The 17,619-nt window shown below is 35.0% G+C and overlaps 1 protein-coding gene and 1 non-coding gene across 2 annotated transcripts; one reads left to right on the forward strand and one right to left on the reverse strand.

Annotated features, from left to right (window-relative positions):
* The first annotated feature begins 4,167 nt into the window (after positions 1-4,167).
* Positions 4,168-4,856, forward strand: LOC127080083 (uncharacterized). The gene is made up of 2 exons (XM_051020412.1): positions 4,168-4,402; positions 4,618-4,856. The coding sequence occupies exons 1-2, from the start codon at positions 4,168-4,170 to the stop codon at positions 4,854-4,856; spliced, it is 474 nt and encodes a 157-aa protein (XP_050876369.1).
* Positions 4,857-14,293: 9,437 nt separating this feature from the next.
* On the reverse strand, positions 14,294-14,400 carry LOC127088582 (small nucleolar RNA R71). Its single transcript, XR_007790413.1, has one exon. It is a non-coding gene; the product is annotated as a small nucleolar RNA R71 (small nucleolar RNA).
* Between the last annotated feature and the right edge of the window lie 3,219 nt (positions 14,401-17,619).

Below are 17,619 nucleotides of genomic sequence, written 5' to 3' on the forward strand. Positions count from 1 at the left end.
TTTAACTTTCTCACGTTTATCTCGCATCGGAGGCAAATCGCTTGGTCAACTCCTTGAAATTCTTTAGGATCCCTATAACTTCTTCTGAAATTGTTGTTTCCCTTGTTTACATCACTCATCAACCATTTACTCACCACTTGATAGAAAAATTCAGTTTCTTTAATAGCTTCATCATGCTCCTTTTCACTCTGTGTCGTCATCAAGAAACTAGTCTTCTTTCCTCTTGGATTCTTATAAAAAATGCAAAACAGAAGTCATAACAATTTTATGTATGTCCCATGTAAACATCATCACGTTATCCCGTCCTCGATAAGTGATATCATTATCAATTTGCCAAGATCAACCAAGTAAAATATGACAAACATCCATATCAAGAACATCACAAAGTACCTCTTCTCTGTAATGTTTTTCGATGGAGATAGGAACTCTACATGCTAGTGTTACTCGAACTGGAAAGCCCTTGCTTACCCAACCGAGGGTGTATGACTTCTCATGGGGTTTGGTGGACAACTTCAAATAATCTACCAATTTTCGCGACACCAGATTCTCTGTGTTGCCATTATCCACAATCAGATTACACACATTTTTCTTGATAGAACAATTTGTTTAAAACAAATTATTGTGATGCCCTTCATCTTTGGATGCTAGTAAATTTCTCTACAGCACAAAATTTACCCTCATCAGATTCTTCCTCTGCAAACTTAACACTGACATATTCATCGTTCTCAATGACACGTCCTTCTCTTTCCTCTTCCTCTTCCCTTTCATCCGCAACAACAATGACTCTTCTTGTTATACAAACATTTGATTTGCGACCTCTTCCATTACAATGATAACATGTGTCTCTAGTCGGTTTAGCATATGGATTATTATGCCTCTGTATTGGTGCTTTACCCTGCTGCACGTCGCTAGGTTTCTAGTCTCATTATTTCTGAGGGTTGAAATACCTGATTGTTTCACTCTTTTCCATGTCGTTTGCTGATTCAAAGTTATTATGGGAGAATACCTAAAAGATGAGAAATTTCAACGGAATTTCCCCATTAATTATGCCTTAAAAGCTAGACTAGATGCCTCGGCTACAGTTCATACAATATGTAAACCCATCTTCTACTGCAAGGATCCCTTTAAGCCATTGATGTATTAAGCCACTTTCTAGCTTTTTTATTCTCCCATTTCATTGCATTTAGAAAAACGCAGGAACTCAACTGTGTATTCAGCCACAGTTCTCTTGCCTTGAACATACTAAATGTACATCTTATAAATAATTTGTTCATAATCCTCCGGAAAAAGCCGCTCCAACATCAATTGCTTCATTCTTCGCCAAGTTTTGTCTGGCCCCTTCCCTTGCATCTACCACAAAACGACAAGTTTATCCCACCAGACAACAACAATACTCTTCAGTCTAATCTTCGCTATCTTAACTTGCTTGTTCTTAAGGATGCCCATAATGTCAAAGAACCTCTCGACGTTGATATGACAATCTAGAAACTCCTTCACTCCCATCGTTCTATAGAATAATGAAATATCAACATTCACTCGATAAATCATGGTTATGTAGATTTCCATTATCAACTACCTCCTCCTCAAAAGGTTCTTCTTCTCCACAACTCGAATTTTCAGCAATAACAACATGATGATTATTTCCACCCCGCGGAATCCTAACTTGTTCTCCTCCCCTGTCTCTTCGATGATTCTCGTTGTTGTTGGTGTTGTTCCCCTGATTTGCTAAATTCGTCATTTGTTCAGTTAAACTAGTTAGAGTCGCGGTAAAAGTTGAGGTAATTCCTTCAAGATATGTTCTGGTCAACGGTTGATCTCCCATGGATGATCAAGTTACGAAAAGATACAAGAGAAACTTGCTCTGATGCCACTTGACACTGTCGGAAACACTAAGGATTAGCAAGTGCTAAACCTAGAATGATAATACAAGATTACAAGCGCAAAACTTATCAGATAAACTCCAAGATCCATTAGATAAAGAAAATACTGAATTTTATTAAATCAAAGATAATCGAGATAGTTACTCCCAAGAGTGTTTACTAGGAAATCTTAATCGACTTTTAATCCAAAACAGAAATAAAATAGAAAAAATAAATCCTATGTGTTTTTAATCCAAAAAATAAGAAATAAAATAAAAAGTAAAAAAAAAAAATTAAAATGCCATTTTTAGACCTGAAACAAATTCAAATAACTTAAAAAACCTTCCTGCATCATTTTGAATTTGAGAATTTCCTTCCAATCCAATGTGTACTTTGAAAATCTTGGCACTGGCATATCCTAAATTTGTTTAAATTGCTTATTCCACCAACTTTCAAACCTAAGTATGGAGTAAGAGGAAGTTTTTAATGGGGGAAGACAAAAATTGAATTTCATCTTATACATATTTTGACATTAGATTTCGGTTTTTGCAAAACTTTTCAAACGACTATGTTTTACTTCTTTATATTTTATGTGATATTCATATACTCAAATGAGATAATTATAAGATATGAAACAAAACATTTCTCTTTCATTCAGGATGTATATACATTGACTATGATATTAAGAAAGACAAAACACACAATTGCCAACAAAAGCACTCCTTCTACAATGGCACTATATGAACTCCGGGAGTGATATAACTGATTAAGTGTGATTTTCATGAAAACAAACTCAGTAGGTAGATTGAAAGAGAAAAATGAATGACAAGAAAAGTGGTCCACTACTGGTGCAGCTGCACTTAGTCCTTATCACTTTCTAAACATGTAGCTATCATCATTTTCAGTACTCTCTCCCAATCTTTCCCCAACCACAGGTGAATGAAGTTACTCACTCCCCGATGTTAGGACCCCATGTGTTGCAGGTGCAGAACCTAACCATGAGATCAGACCAATTTTTTCCATTGATTTTGACATGTCGCTCTCTGCTACTCAGACTTGTGATGTGCTTGTTGCCGTAGTTGCTTTATTTCAATTATATATTCTTTATACCCAAAATCTACCACATAAATATTACTTGTAGTAAACTAGTAATGTGATAATATTATTCTTATTCCTCCCTTCATATTTTAGATCTTATACATATATCAACTTCTTTTCTTTTGGGGACGTAACACATTAATCATGCTTATCATTTTACCCTGCTGGTACAAATTGCATACAGCAATGTTATTTAAACACCAAATTTTTAGATGAAAAAGTCTTGTGTGGACATAAAATTTGAGCACATAAGCATAAAAGAAAAAGATAGAAAATAAAAATAATAAAATAATATATTTTTAAAAATATTTAAATGAAATATGATTTTATGTTGGAGTTGTGACCGACCAAATATTTTTCATTTTGAAATAGTTGTCTCCTTTTGTGTGAATTTCAATTTTAAAAATTATGGTTAATTATGTTTAAATTAATGCTTAATAAAATTTAGTAAATGATTAACGAAATAATATTTGATAATGTTGTGATATACTCTAAGTTGTGGTCCGAGCCCAAGATACTTTGTGTTAGGGTTTGTTATATTAGTTATTTAAGTAACATAGTTGTATATATACATATAATTTTAATTCAATTTTACAACTTTTCAATAAGAACATTTCATCAATTCCTTTTAATTCTCTCTCTCATTCCTTCTCTCTTTCAAAGTGGCTTACACACTAACAAATTGGTATTTAGAACTTTTGATTCGTGTTCTTGATTGTGTTTTCAAGAACTTCACGTTGGTGGTCGTGTTTCTAGGGATCGTGAATCGCAATTGTTGCAGAGATGAATGGTATCAATGACACTCTAAATTCTCTTCCAATTCTTGATGGCAAAAATTGGAACTGATGGAGTAAGCAGTCGAAGTCTTTGTTTGATTTTTATGAAACCTTAGAAGTGGTCAACAATGGCATCCCTGAGCTTGCTGAAAATATAATTGATGCTCAGAGAGTCATTCACAAGGATGCGAAGAAGAAAGATTGCAAGGTTGCATATTGTATTCAATTTGCATTAGATGCGGTGAATTTTGATCGAATTTCTCATGCTGAATCGACGAAGGAAACATGGTATATTCTTGTATAATATTATGAAGGATGTGATAAGGTTAAAGTCGTTAATGCATACATTGCGAAGGAAGTATGAATTACTGCAGATGAGAGAAGAAGAAAAGATTACAGACTATGTCTCAAAGGTGTAGAATCTTCTCAGTCTCATGAAAGCTTGTGGTGAAACCCTAACTGATAAGATGATAGTTGAGAATGTAATGTGTACGTTGACCTCTCACTTTGATCACGTTATCGTAACCATTCAAGAATCTAACAATCTTGAAACCATGAAACTAGAAGATTTGGTTGGTTCGTTGGAGGCACATGAGATGAGGTTTGTTGAAAGGAAATGTGTTCAAGATTCCATACAAGCACTACAGGCTCGGACATGGAAGAAACATGGTGGTTCCAACAAGTTCAAGGAAAAATGAGACAAGACTCAAACTAAGAAGTCTTGGTCGAACCCTCAAAAGCATAAGATTGATTATATGGCTTCTGAGTCCTCCAAAAGAGGAGAAGAAAACTCCTATCAGAAAGACAAAAAAGAGAGAAAAAAAAGGTGTTCAATGTTCTAATTGTGAAAATTCGGGCCACTTGGCCAAGAATTAATGGTACAGGAAAGACAAGGGAGCGAGACAAGGTCAAGGAGGAAGGAGCAAATCTTGTACGCCAAGATTCAAATGATTCTGAAGATATGGTGGTTATGGTTGCAGTTGCAGGTGACCATGTTGACTCCAAAATATGGTTCCTCGACACAGGTTGCTTGAATCACATGACTGGTAGGAAAGTGTGGTTGGCAGATTTCGACGAGTCGAGGAAGAGAAAGGTCAAACTTGCAGATAATAGCTCATTGTAAGTAAAAGTTACTAGCAACATAGTTATTCAAAGGAGCAATGGAGAAAGTGTTATGATCAAAGATGTACTCTATGTATCTATAATGAATTGCAACATGTTAAGTGTTGGACAACTGGTCAAAAAAGGTTTCTCAGTGGTTATGAAAGATGAAACCTTGAAACTGTTCGACACCCATAATAGTTTGGTCTTAAAATCCCTTTTGTTGAAGAACGGGACATGTAAGACCATGATCAATTCGACTGAGGTACAATGCCTCAAAACAATTGTCGACCACAAGAATAATTGGCTTGTGCATTTGAGGTTTGGCCACTTGAATTTTAGGTCACTCAATTAACTGATTACATAAGATATGGTAACTAGTAGACCAAGTCTTGAGATGCCCGACAAACTCTGTGAAGGTTGCGTAGTAGGGAAATAATCCAGAAAGTCTTTCATTTTGACTATGCCAATGAGGTCCTCTTGCATATTAGAAATAGTACATTCAGATGTATGTAGCCCGTTTGAAGATCATACCATTGGCGGAAATAGGTATTTTGTCTCATTTGTTAATGAGTATAGTCCAAATCTTTGGATCTATGTCATCAAGCACAAAGACGAAGTATTTGAAATCTTTAAGAGATTCGAGATGCTCGTCGAAAACTAGAGTGAAAAGAAAATCAAAGTTCTGCGAACAGGTGGAGGTGGCGAATACACGTTCAAGATATTTGAAGAGTTAGGTGTAGAACATGGTATTAGTCATTAGTAATTGTTCCTTACACGCCTCACAATAATGGAATAGCAGAAAGAAGAAACATGACCATATTGGATATGGCGAGATGCATGTTGAAGTAGAAGAATTTTCTAGAATCTTTATGGGGTGAAGTTGTCACTATTTCTATTTATATTTTGAACAAATGTTCTACAAAGAAGTTGAAGAACAAGGTTCCTGAAGAAGTGTGGAGTAGAAAATGACCATCAGTGAGTCATCTGAAGGTGTTTGGCTCTATTTGCTACAAGCATGTTCCTTATACTAGAATAAGGAAACTTGATGATAAAAGTGAACTTATGATTATGGTAGGATATCACAAAACTGAAGCATACATGTTACTCAATCCAATCAATGAGAAGATAGTAATGAGTCAAGATATCGTGATTGATGAAAATTCTACATGGGATTGGAATTCTGGTGATATAAATAACAAGCCTTTAATGAGTTATGGCATCAATGAAGAAACTGATAAGAGTTGTTGATATTCTAGACACAATCGAAGTTGAAGAGGGTATGGCTAGTACAATCCAAATACCTCAGAGAACCAGAGTACTCCCAACAAGGCTTCAAGACTGTGAAGTGGTTGGTGATGATGATGTCACACCAGATGGAGATTTGGTTCATTTTGCTTTACTTGCAGATGTTGAAACAAGCAACTACAGAGAGGCCTTCAAAGATAAACAATGGAAGGAAGCCATGGTCGAAGAGTTACCAGTGATTGAAAGAAACAATACATGGGAGCTAGTCGAATTTCCAACACACACAAAAGTTATCAAAGTGGAGTGGGTGTTTAAACTAAAGCATATTCCTGATCGGTCGATTGCAAGATACAAGGAAAGATTAGTAGCTCGAGGATTTCTTCATAGAGCAAGACTCGACTAATCTGAAGTATATGCATCAATTGTAAGATTTGAGGTTGTGCGATTGGCGGTAGCCTTGGCATGCAAGAAAGGTTGGTCGATATTTCACTTAGATCTGGAATTAACATTTTTTAGCCTTGGCATGCATGCAAGAAGAATTTTGAGATACTTAAAAGGTTCGATGAGCTTGAAAGCAAAGAAGCTATGATTAATTAATATTTAGACGTTGATTGGTGTGGAGACAAGGAAGATCAAAAGAAGCATAGCTGGTTACTTCTTTCAAGTATTTGGTGCCCCAATTTCATGGTGCTCAAGGAAGCAATTTATGGTGGCATTATCATCGTGTGAGGCTGAATATATAGCAGGATCCTATGTTGTTTGTCAAGAAATTTGGATCAAATATATGTTGGAATAGATAGAGATTGAAGTGAAGAAACCTCTGGTGTAGCAGATCGACAACAAGTTAGCCATTAATCTTGCAAAGAATCCAATTTTGCATGGAAGGAGTAAGCACATTAAGGCTAGATTTCATTTTCTAAGGGAGAAGGTAAACCAAAGTGAATTTGAAGTGAGACATTGCTCGAGTGAAGCGCAATTGGCTAACCTTTTTATCAAAGGACTAAAGATCGACATATTCCTAACTTTGAGAAAGAAATTAGGAATAGTTAAAATCGACTATGATTAGTTTGTGTTTGACAACTTGGATTATAAGGGGGTATGTTGTGATATAATCCAAGTTGTAGCCCAATCCCAAATTAGTTAGGATTAAGGCTTATTATGTTAGTATACAAGTAACATAGTTGTATATATACATATAATTGTAATTCAGTTTTACAATTTTTGAATAATAACATTTCATCAATTATTTTTCATTATCTCTCATTTCTTCTCTCACTCAAAATACCTCATGCACTAACATATATATCTATAAATTAAATTTAAAAAAGTCATTATCTCATTAAATTAGTTCAATTGATATTTATGCAATGATATTTGATTCCAAATATAGATTTGAATTGTGATATTTATTTATTTACTGTAAAATTTTGACAAAAATATAAATTTAACAAATCATTTATTTCATGCATATTTTCTTTAAAAAGCATGAGAATTAGGATCCTCAATTCATTTTCACATAAGATTTTTTTGTTTATTACATATTTTTTGTATTGATGGCTAAAAAATACTTAGATTTTATAGCTTAATATTTAAATTTTATGGACTTAAGGTAGTCTAAAACACTAGAAAATGATAATATTAAATTAAAATAAATGTCTAAATAGTTAATTGGTTGATGTAAATTTGTGTGTTTTTATATTTTGTTTATTTATTTCTTTTTTGATTTTAGTCCATAAAATTGAAGTTCATAGGAAAATTTGCAGATTTGTGAATTTTGACTTTAGAATTAAAACAAAAAAGATTTTAACATTTAAAAATTATGTTAAAACAAAAATACAAAAATAAAAATTAAAAACTTAGATCAATTTGCTATTTAAGTCTAAAATATGTTATACAAGTTCATTAACGATATTCATCTAAAACTCTAAAATAGAAGATATACAAATTCTCTCACTTATATTTTCTCTATCAATATTTATTATATTAACAAAAACGTTTTTTTAGGTTTTATGTAATAACTTATATATCTAGGGACATACAGATGTTCAATAAATTGTTTATTTTAGACAAGGAACTTGTTCTCTAACATATATTTTTATATTGAATGTGATATTTTTCACACTTAACATCACATGAAGAACAATTTAATGGGTAAACTCAAATTGTTTATGAAGAATAATTGAAGTAATAAGGAATATACAAAATGAATAAATTAAAGCTAAATGGACAATAAATTGTGCTCACATTTCTTAATAAATGAAAAAAGTATGTCTATAATTCTAAATGATATATATATATATATATATATATATATATATATATATATATATATATATATATATATATATATATATATATATATATATATATATGAATTTTTGGACTCTTTAGAAAAGATCTACTATTTAAAAGCATGATAATTGTTAGGATATTGTTTTTTTATATGTTTGGTCACTTTAATTGAAGCAACTTTGAGGGCTACTTATTCCATAGTAAAATCTACAATCTTGAATTCCACAATTGGGAAAACTCTAGTCAAGTCCACACATTCATGTTTTCCTCCAACTCACTCGTACAACTGAACATTTGTTTGCCTAAGAGTCGATCTTCCCATCATGTGGGTCGATCAAAAATTCACAAACACATTTTTCCTCACAGATACCCCTGTACACCAAAATATATGAAAAATGAAATTTCCAACAAAGGCATGCCGATATTTGAAGACTGGAAGCTTGTTATAGTGAACAATGTCTTTCCCGAACATATTTAAGCACACCTTACGAAAATAGGTCAAATGTCATCAATAGGAAATAGTGGAATCAAAATACCATTTTGAAGGATAGTATGGTACTTTAGAATGACATACGTTGGCCTAACCCATTAATAGAAATGACTAGGGAAACAATCGAGTATGTGTTGCTTGCGAAAATCCAAAAACTTCTTTATGTCTTGTGCACATGTCAAACTTTAATTTCATGACCTAAACGCTTTTACTAAAAAGGGAACTGACTAAAACATGTTGAGCTTTTGTGAGACAGTTTCCTTTCTAGTAACGTTGCTAATGTCAAAATTTGGAATCGTACTACTAAGATCATATAAAGCTTGGTCCAAGTCAGATTTCATAATATATATCTCACTACCTCTTAATATATGATCTTGTAGAGCTCAAGATAGGGCCCTAGAAACCACAAAGGCGTACGAGACAACATCTATTTATCGAGTATAAACACAATCCCTCACATCTAATAAGTAAAGAAGCGACCATCCATTGAAGGTCTCCAGAGAAAGGGCATCCACTAACCACAATGTCATCAACTATCTTTCATAAATTTTTATCAAATCAAATAGTTTCCTCCTTCATGTGAATCGATTGACATGTTCTTAGGCCAAAAAATAGATTAGTGATACCCATGTGGGAGAAGACGTGTTAACTCAACAGCCCTGTCAGCTCGCTTCATGGACAATGCCTCGATAAAACCTCTATTTCCACTAATAGTTTCTCCAAGAAATTTTATCCCAACACCGGCGTCCTAATTAGAGTTGTCAAATGGGTCGACCCGGCATAACCCGTTTCGGCCCAGTGGACCGACACGTATAATTGGGTTGGAGTGGGTCGGTCGGATTACTTAATGGGCCACCAAAATGATCCTCTCTCACTTCCTAATAGGTCATGCGGACCAATGGGCCAGGTCGTCCCATATTTCGATATTATGGTTTTAATTTTATAAAAAGGATGCAATTGACAAAAGCTACATAACATAAGTGTTGAGTTTGGCTCATAGGTAATGCCAAGGAGACAAAAGCTACAATAATACAATTTAGGGATATTATTGTAATCTGGATCATTAGAATCCTTATATATGCTTATAACATTGGAACCCTAATAGTGTGTAATTCAGAACTATTATTCCTTTTAATTAGCTTCATTATGTAAAACAACATGGAGTGTACAATATGTTTTGGTGAAGAAAATGACACATGTGGTACATGATGTTCTAGCATGTGTGCAACATCTAACCTTTTTCAGCAGGACATGGTTGCTGTTGTTCTGAGCAAAAAATTTGGTTGTGTTTCAATCATATTTTTTGCTATCTTTAGCGATGTGTTAATTAGATTTGTTTGGCAGATTGAGTAAGATCAAATATAATTATTTAAAGATTTAAATTTGAATCAAAACAAATCAAATCTTTTTGTTGGAGGTTTTTTAAAAACAAATCAAAACATAATCCTTTACAAATTTGGATGTGATCAAATCTTATGCCCATTGGAGAAAAGCCCATAAGTTACATTACTATTTAAGAAGACTCAAACCTAACGTTTAAAGGTGCGAGAAAGAGTTGAAGATCTTTGTGTTATAGTTTCTATTTTGCGTCCTTTGTTATTGTTTATGCACCACTCTAGCGCCTGCACTCATATTTAAAAGCATAGAGATTGGTTTGATAGTTGAGTTGTAAGTCAAACAATGAATATTATGATTATTGTATTGACCACTAGGGCCAGTGGTTGAGAAAACGTTATATGGGTATCATGTTTAGGGGGAGACCTAAATATAAATACACTGGTAGAACTAAGAAGAAGGGTTGTTCATCTAAGACATTTTGTACTAATTCTATTGAGAGTGGATTTCCTTTCTTGGGTTGGAATCCCCCTAGACGTATGTGACGTTGCACCAAATTGGGTTAAGAATCCTTTATGTTCTTTATTTTATTTATGATTTATTATCTATTTTATATTATCTGCCAAACCTGGTATAAGATGTTGAACACGTTGGCTTGGACATATGGTCCAACATTTGTCCCTTCAGAACAAAATTTCAATTGGTATCAGAGCAGGAACCATGTTCTATTTGAGTTTTCTCCATGATTCTTATTTTGTTCAAGATGGAGAATTTCAAAGGAGGAGCAGTTCATCAACCAAAGATTCTTTATGATATTAATAATCCTCCAAAGAATATAGTTGAAGATAATTATGAAGATTGTGAGGACCAAGTAGATTATGATACTGACGAAAATATCAGGCTTGCTAAGATCTTTAGTAAAGTCATGAGAAAAATATATATGAGATCTAGGAATAATGTATCTACAAATGTTCAAGACAACCGGCAACACTAATTCAAGAGGTGTAACTTTCAGCATAAAGGAATAAGTGATGTAAATCTCAATTGGATCCAATGTCTTAAATGCAAAGATTTTGGACATATTCAAGCTAAATGCTCAAGTTTTCCAAGGAATTAAAGAAAAATGTATAATGAATCTAATCAAGTAAACAGTGTTATGACTCTCACTACACACATCAGATACATGAAAGGTGTTATATATACTGGTGAGCCATCAAATTTAAAGACTATGTGCGTTACTCCTTTTTAGAAAACAGAATGCACAATGTCAGTTAACATGTCTCAACATCCTGTCAAACATCATTACTAGTGCATTATTTTCTTCTACTACATTCTATCGTATTGTTTAAACTTTATGGTAGACAACAATATCATTAACATATGTATTCCTAGTTGAATAGAAGTCTCATAGTCATCATCAACAGGTTTGGTATGACAAACCTAATATACTTGTTCATAGTGCTTGTACCTCCCACAAGAATGTTGAATAACATGTTCCTGACGTCATGAATGACATTTTAGATACAAAAACTAAGTTATGGCACAGAAAGATTGGGAGTACAAGGAAATTTGTTGCACATAAATCTGTGATATGTATGTCTGATCTCAAAATTGAAGAAGGTGAAATTTATGACACGTGTCAATTTGGGAAGAAAACAAAGATGTCATATAATATATTTCAGCATCTTACTCGTGTTTCTATATTACCATTTATGGACTTAATGAGACTTGTGCAAGGATTGTCATTAAAGGGAATGTTGATGGTCGGGATGGAAGTCCTCTCAACATTGAACAATCAATTGTGGTTCAGAAGAAAAAGCTAAAGAAGATTAGTGATTATAACATAATTCTTCCTATTGAGGTTCATCACAGTGTATTGAGTTTAAGTTATAAGTTGTATGTTACGAAACATGTCCCAAACATTTTCCCTATAATATTCCATATTTTGACAAGTCTTATATGGCTGTGATAACACTAAAATTTACCGTATTTTCGACTCCGATTTCACATGCATTCTAGTTGTTTTATTATAATTTTGTTGTGTTATTGCTATGTTTTCCTTTGTTTTCAGGTTTTTACTTTAATCGGAGCCCGATCGAGAAAAGGAGCGAAAAAGAGCCAAAAACCCTAAAATTCAGCATTTTGTTCTTGTGGCCTACCCCATGGCTGGCGCCATAGACCCTGCCATGACGTGTCAAAACTCAACTTCCCTTAACTTCCACGTTCTCCACTACTTCCACTAAGGCGCCTCAAAATGGCCTTGTGGCGGGCGCCATGGCCTTGTGGCGGGCGCCACAAGAGGAAAATGGTTTCCCTCCCATTTTCAAGTTGAAGGGCATCCAAGTCATTTCCATCTTTTTACTTGCTTATAAATAGAAACTCGAATTCACTTTTACAATCATCCAAACTTAGAACAGAGGCAAACTCAGAAGCAACTTTGTTTCACTTAGGCATATATTCAGTATTTTATAGTGGTAATCGCTTCGCATTGGAGTGTTACCACAATTGTGTAATAGAGTCTGTGATAGAGTCTGTAATCGAGTTTGGAGCACTTTGGAAGGAAGTTAATCCTGCCGCCATTTTCATTTCCGCATTGAAATTTATTCAAACCTCCGATTGGAGCAGGTTTTTATTACTTGTCTTTATCTTATTTATTTTCCCGCACTCGCTTTACTTTCATTTATTTCCCGAACTCGCTTTACTTTGTTTATTTTCCCGCACTCACTTTACTTTCATTTATTTCCCGCACTCGCTTTAAATTATTTATTTCCTCGCACTTGCACTACTTTTAATTACTTTCCGCACTCGCACTACTTTTATTTAAATTAATACACTTTTACTTTACCATATCTAACTAAATTTATAAGGTTAGAATGTAAGGATCGTAATTGAACCAGTAATCCGTACAATTGTTCGTAGAAACACTTAAGGGCTATTTTAACTTTCAACTTAAAGTTTCCCGCACTTCAATTCCGTTGGGTAAGATCGAAAGCCATCCAACGTCTTTTTAAACTTAATTATTTTTAACTATTTCAAAAACAGCGAAAGCGCTTTGTTTAGTTCATTAGGAGATTTTAACATTAAGAAGAAAAGAGATTTTAAAACTATTTTCGGACGCGTTTATAAGTTTAGAGTCTGGTTCATGAGAACCTCTTTTGGTTAAGAAATCCAGGTTATAATACTTTTCAACTTAGTCAAGATACTATATTTCTTAAAAATAGGTTTACTACTCTAACGCAATGCACGCCTTTTTATAAGTGACAATAAGAGGGTTTGATTAGGGAGTACAACTCGGTTCTGAATACGCGAAAGCGACAGTTCCTGTTAAATTAGTTCTTTTCAAAGTAGGAAACACTGCCCATAAGTAGTTCTATTAGCAAGTACTTGGATTATTAATTGATTACGTGAATTACATTCGACCCTGTCTTTATTAATTAAATTTATTTCAATACTTTACTTTTCATTGCACACTACAAAAACACCTATTTTGATTGCCTTTGATAAACACCATAACAACAGATAACGATAGATTGACACTTGGTCTCTGTGGATTCGACAATCTTTTATATTACTCTGACGCGTTCGTATACTTGCGAAAAGCACGCATAAAGTTTTTGGCGCCGTTGTCGGGGACCAATTTCGTCAAATTTCATTTTCCTGTTGTTATATCGTTTAGACTTAGGCTATTTCCCGCCGGTCAATGCGAAGAACTCGCAGCACTGGAAGTTTAAGCTTAGTATACCCTCTGGCGGAACCTGAACGTTACGATCGCGCACGTTTATTCTTTCATAGAATTAAGAGAGCTTATGCCGAAGATCAAAACCAAAGACCTCTTAAGGATTTCGCTCAACCATCTAATGAAGAACCTAGTTCTAGTATAGTAAACCCAACATTTAAAAATATTTCTTCAATTAGCAGACACTTTTAAAACCAATGGAGCTTCTCCTGAGGCAATACGTTTAAGATTATTTCCTTTTTCCCTCAGAGATAAAGCCATATCATGGTTAGATTCCCTTCCACCCAATTCCATTACGACTTGGGATAACCTTAGAAGAGTTTTTATTGCTAGATATTTTCCCCCGAGTAAGACCGCCATTCTTCGACACCATATAACTAGATTTACCCAAAACCAAGGAGAATCGATGTTCGAAGCTTGGGAGAGATATAAAGAGTTGTTACGAGCATGCCCACATCATGGTTTAGAAAACTGGTTAATTATTCAAACCTTCTATAATGGACTTCACTATAACACGAAGATGACCATCGACGCTGCCGCAGGCGGTGCTTTGATGAACAAACCTTATCCTGAAGCTAGTGCCCTCATTGAAGATATGGCTCAAAACCATCAATCATGGGGAGTCGAACGAGCGACATTTGAGAAGGAAGCCCAAGGAGGAGTGCATGAACTAAGCTCTATAGACATGATGCAAGCTAAAATGGACGCATTAACCCTTAAAGTCGAGCATATGTGCATAAACCCGAATACTGTAGCCGTAGTTTCGTCGGATTGTGTGGAACCCAAGGACACCAATCTGCAGAATGCAGTCTATTAAACGAAACCCACTCTGAGCAAGTGAACTATACCCAAGGGAACCCATACTCGAATACCTATAACCCTGGATGGAGGAATCACCCGAACTTCTCCTATAAAAACAATAACCCTATTCAAAATAATGCACCTCCGAGACCTAGTTATCAAGCCCCAAGATCAAATCAACCTATGCAACCTGTACCACCAAAGTCGAGCCTTGAGAAAATTATGGAAAATTTTATCACCACTCAAACCCAACAAAACAAGGAGTTCATGAACCAAAACATTCATGTTAACGAATTGATTACTCAGTTAGGAACCAAGGTTGACCAAATAGTTACTCATACCAAGATGCTTGAAACCCAGATCTCTCAGGTAGCTTTAAACCAAGCCCCTCAGACTACTCCTGGAGGACAATTCCCTGGACAACCTCAACAGAATCCGAGAGGACAAGCCAATGCCATTACCCTACGAAGTGGGAACGCTTAAGATGAGCCACCAAACCCAAGATTGAGTGAACCCGAGACTTCTAAGGAATGTACCAAACCCCCGGACGAAGTAAAGGAACCAGAGGAATCTGAAAACCAGGAAGGTCGAGAAAAAGGAGAAGAACCTAAAAAAAAAACTTACGTACCACCCCCGCCATATAAACCACCTATACTATATCCGCAAAGACTCAAACAAACCCAGATCAATAAATAGTATCAAAAATTTATTAAAGTTATAGAAAAACTTCATGTAGAAATCCCTTTCACAGAAGCCATCACCCAAATACCTTCTTATGCAAAGTTTCTCAAAGATATCCTTACCAACAAATGTAGACTTGACGATCCGAAGCCTTTCGAATGTAATGCTATTTCCGAGGACAAATTAGCAAAGAAAGATAAAGATCCTGGAAATTTCTCCATTCCTTGCCTTTTGGGTAATCATGTCATCGAAAAAGCTTTTCTAGACTTAGGAGCTAGTGTGAGCCTAATGCCTTTAGCAGTTTGTGAGAGGTTAAACTTAGGAGAATTACAACCCACTAAGATGTCACTTCAGTTAGCCGATAGATCTGTTAAATATCCGATAGGCATTCTAGAAGATGTTCCTGTTAGGATAGGTCAATTATTTATCCCTATTGATTTTGTTGTCATGGACATCAAAGAGGACAATGATATACCAATCCTTCTAGGTAGACCATTCTTATCGACTGCAGGAGCCATAATAGATGTCAAGAAAGGAAAGTTGACATTTGAGGTAGGTGACGAGAAAATAGAATTTATACTTTCGAAATTTCTTATGGCACTTGTGATGGGAGAATCGTGTTATGCCTTAGATATCATTGATGAATGTGTTAGAGAATTAGAACAAAAAGAAATTATAAAAACAATCAAGTTACCATCAACTCTCATAAGGGAGGATGATGACTTTAAAAAACCCTACATCGATGATAACCTTTACGAATGTTTATCCCTTACCCCAGATCCTATGCCATGCCCTAAGAAACCAACCTTAGAACTTAAGGAACTGCCTAAGAACCTGAGATATGAGTTCCTCGATGAAAAGATGAACCGTCCAGTTATAGTCAGTGCTACCTTGAGCCAAGAGGAGACGAACCAACTTTTAGACGTTTTACGAAGATATCCCTCAGCCTTAGGATATAATATCTCTGACCTGAAAGGTATAAGTCCATCCGTATGCATGCATCGGATTTCGCTCGAAGAAGATTCAAACCCCTCTAGGGAACATCAGAGAAGGATAAACCCTATAATGAGTGATATCGTTAAAAAGGAAGTTCTTAAGTTACTTAAGGCAAGTATAATCTACCAGATCTCGGATAGTAAGTGGGTGAGCCCTGTGCATGTAGTACCTAAAAAGGGAGGCATCACAGTCGTGCAAAACGATAAAGGCGAACATGTAGCAAAACGTTTAGAAGGAGGATGGCGGATGTGTATAGATTATAGAAAATTAAATAAAGCAACTAGGAAGGATCATTTCCCTTTACCATTTATAGACCAGATGTTGGAGCGTCTAGCCAGACACTCTTACTTCTGTTATCTAGATGGATACTCTGGATTCTTCCAAATACCTATCCACCCCGAAGATCAAGATAAAACTACCTTTACATGCCCTTATGGAACTTTTGCCTACAGACGAATGCCTTTCGGCCTCTGTAATGTCCCAGCTACTTTCCAATGCTGCATGATGTCAATCTTTGCAGATTACCTAGATGGTATCATGGAAGTGTTTATGGATGATTTCTCGGTTTACGGATTTGATTTCCACAATTGTCTTGCTAACCTTGAGAAAATCCTGGAGAGATGCGTAGAGGTGAACCTCGTGCTAAACTGGGAAAAATGTCATTTCATGGTGACCGAAGGAATAGTTTTAGGACATATAGTTTCTGAAAAAGGTATAGAGGTAGATAAAGCTAAAATAGAAGTTATAGAAAACCTAAAACCCCCAAAAACCATCAGAGAAGTCCGAAGCTTTCTTGGACACACTAGATTCTACCGGAGTTTTATTAAGGACTTCTCTAAAATAACTAAACCTTTAACTGGACTTTTAATGAAAGATGCTGAATTCATTTTCGATGAAAAATGTAATGACGCATTTAATCTTTTAAAGCAAGCATTAGTATCTGCACCCATTATGAAACCACCTGATTGGTCAGAACCTTTTGAGATAATGTGCGATGCTAGTGATTATGCAGTTGGAGCCATCCTAGGACAAACGAAAGATAAAAAATTACATGTCATTTATTATGCCAGTAGAACCCTAGATGCTGCCCAACTTAACTACGCAACAACTGAAAAAGAATTACTCGCTGTAGTTTTCGCTATAGACAAATTTAGATCTTATCTAGTAGGAGCAAAAATTATAGTTTACACCGATCATGCTGCCATT

This window comes from Lathyrus oleraceus, chromosome 5 (assembly GCF_024323335.1).
Source record: "Lathyrus oleraceus cultivar Zhongwan6 chromosome 5, CAAS_Psat_ZW6_1.0, whole genome shotgun sequence".
NCBI lineage: Eukaryota > Viridiplantae > Streptophyta > Magnoliopsida > Fabales > Fabaceae > Lathyrus > Lathyrus oleraceus.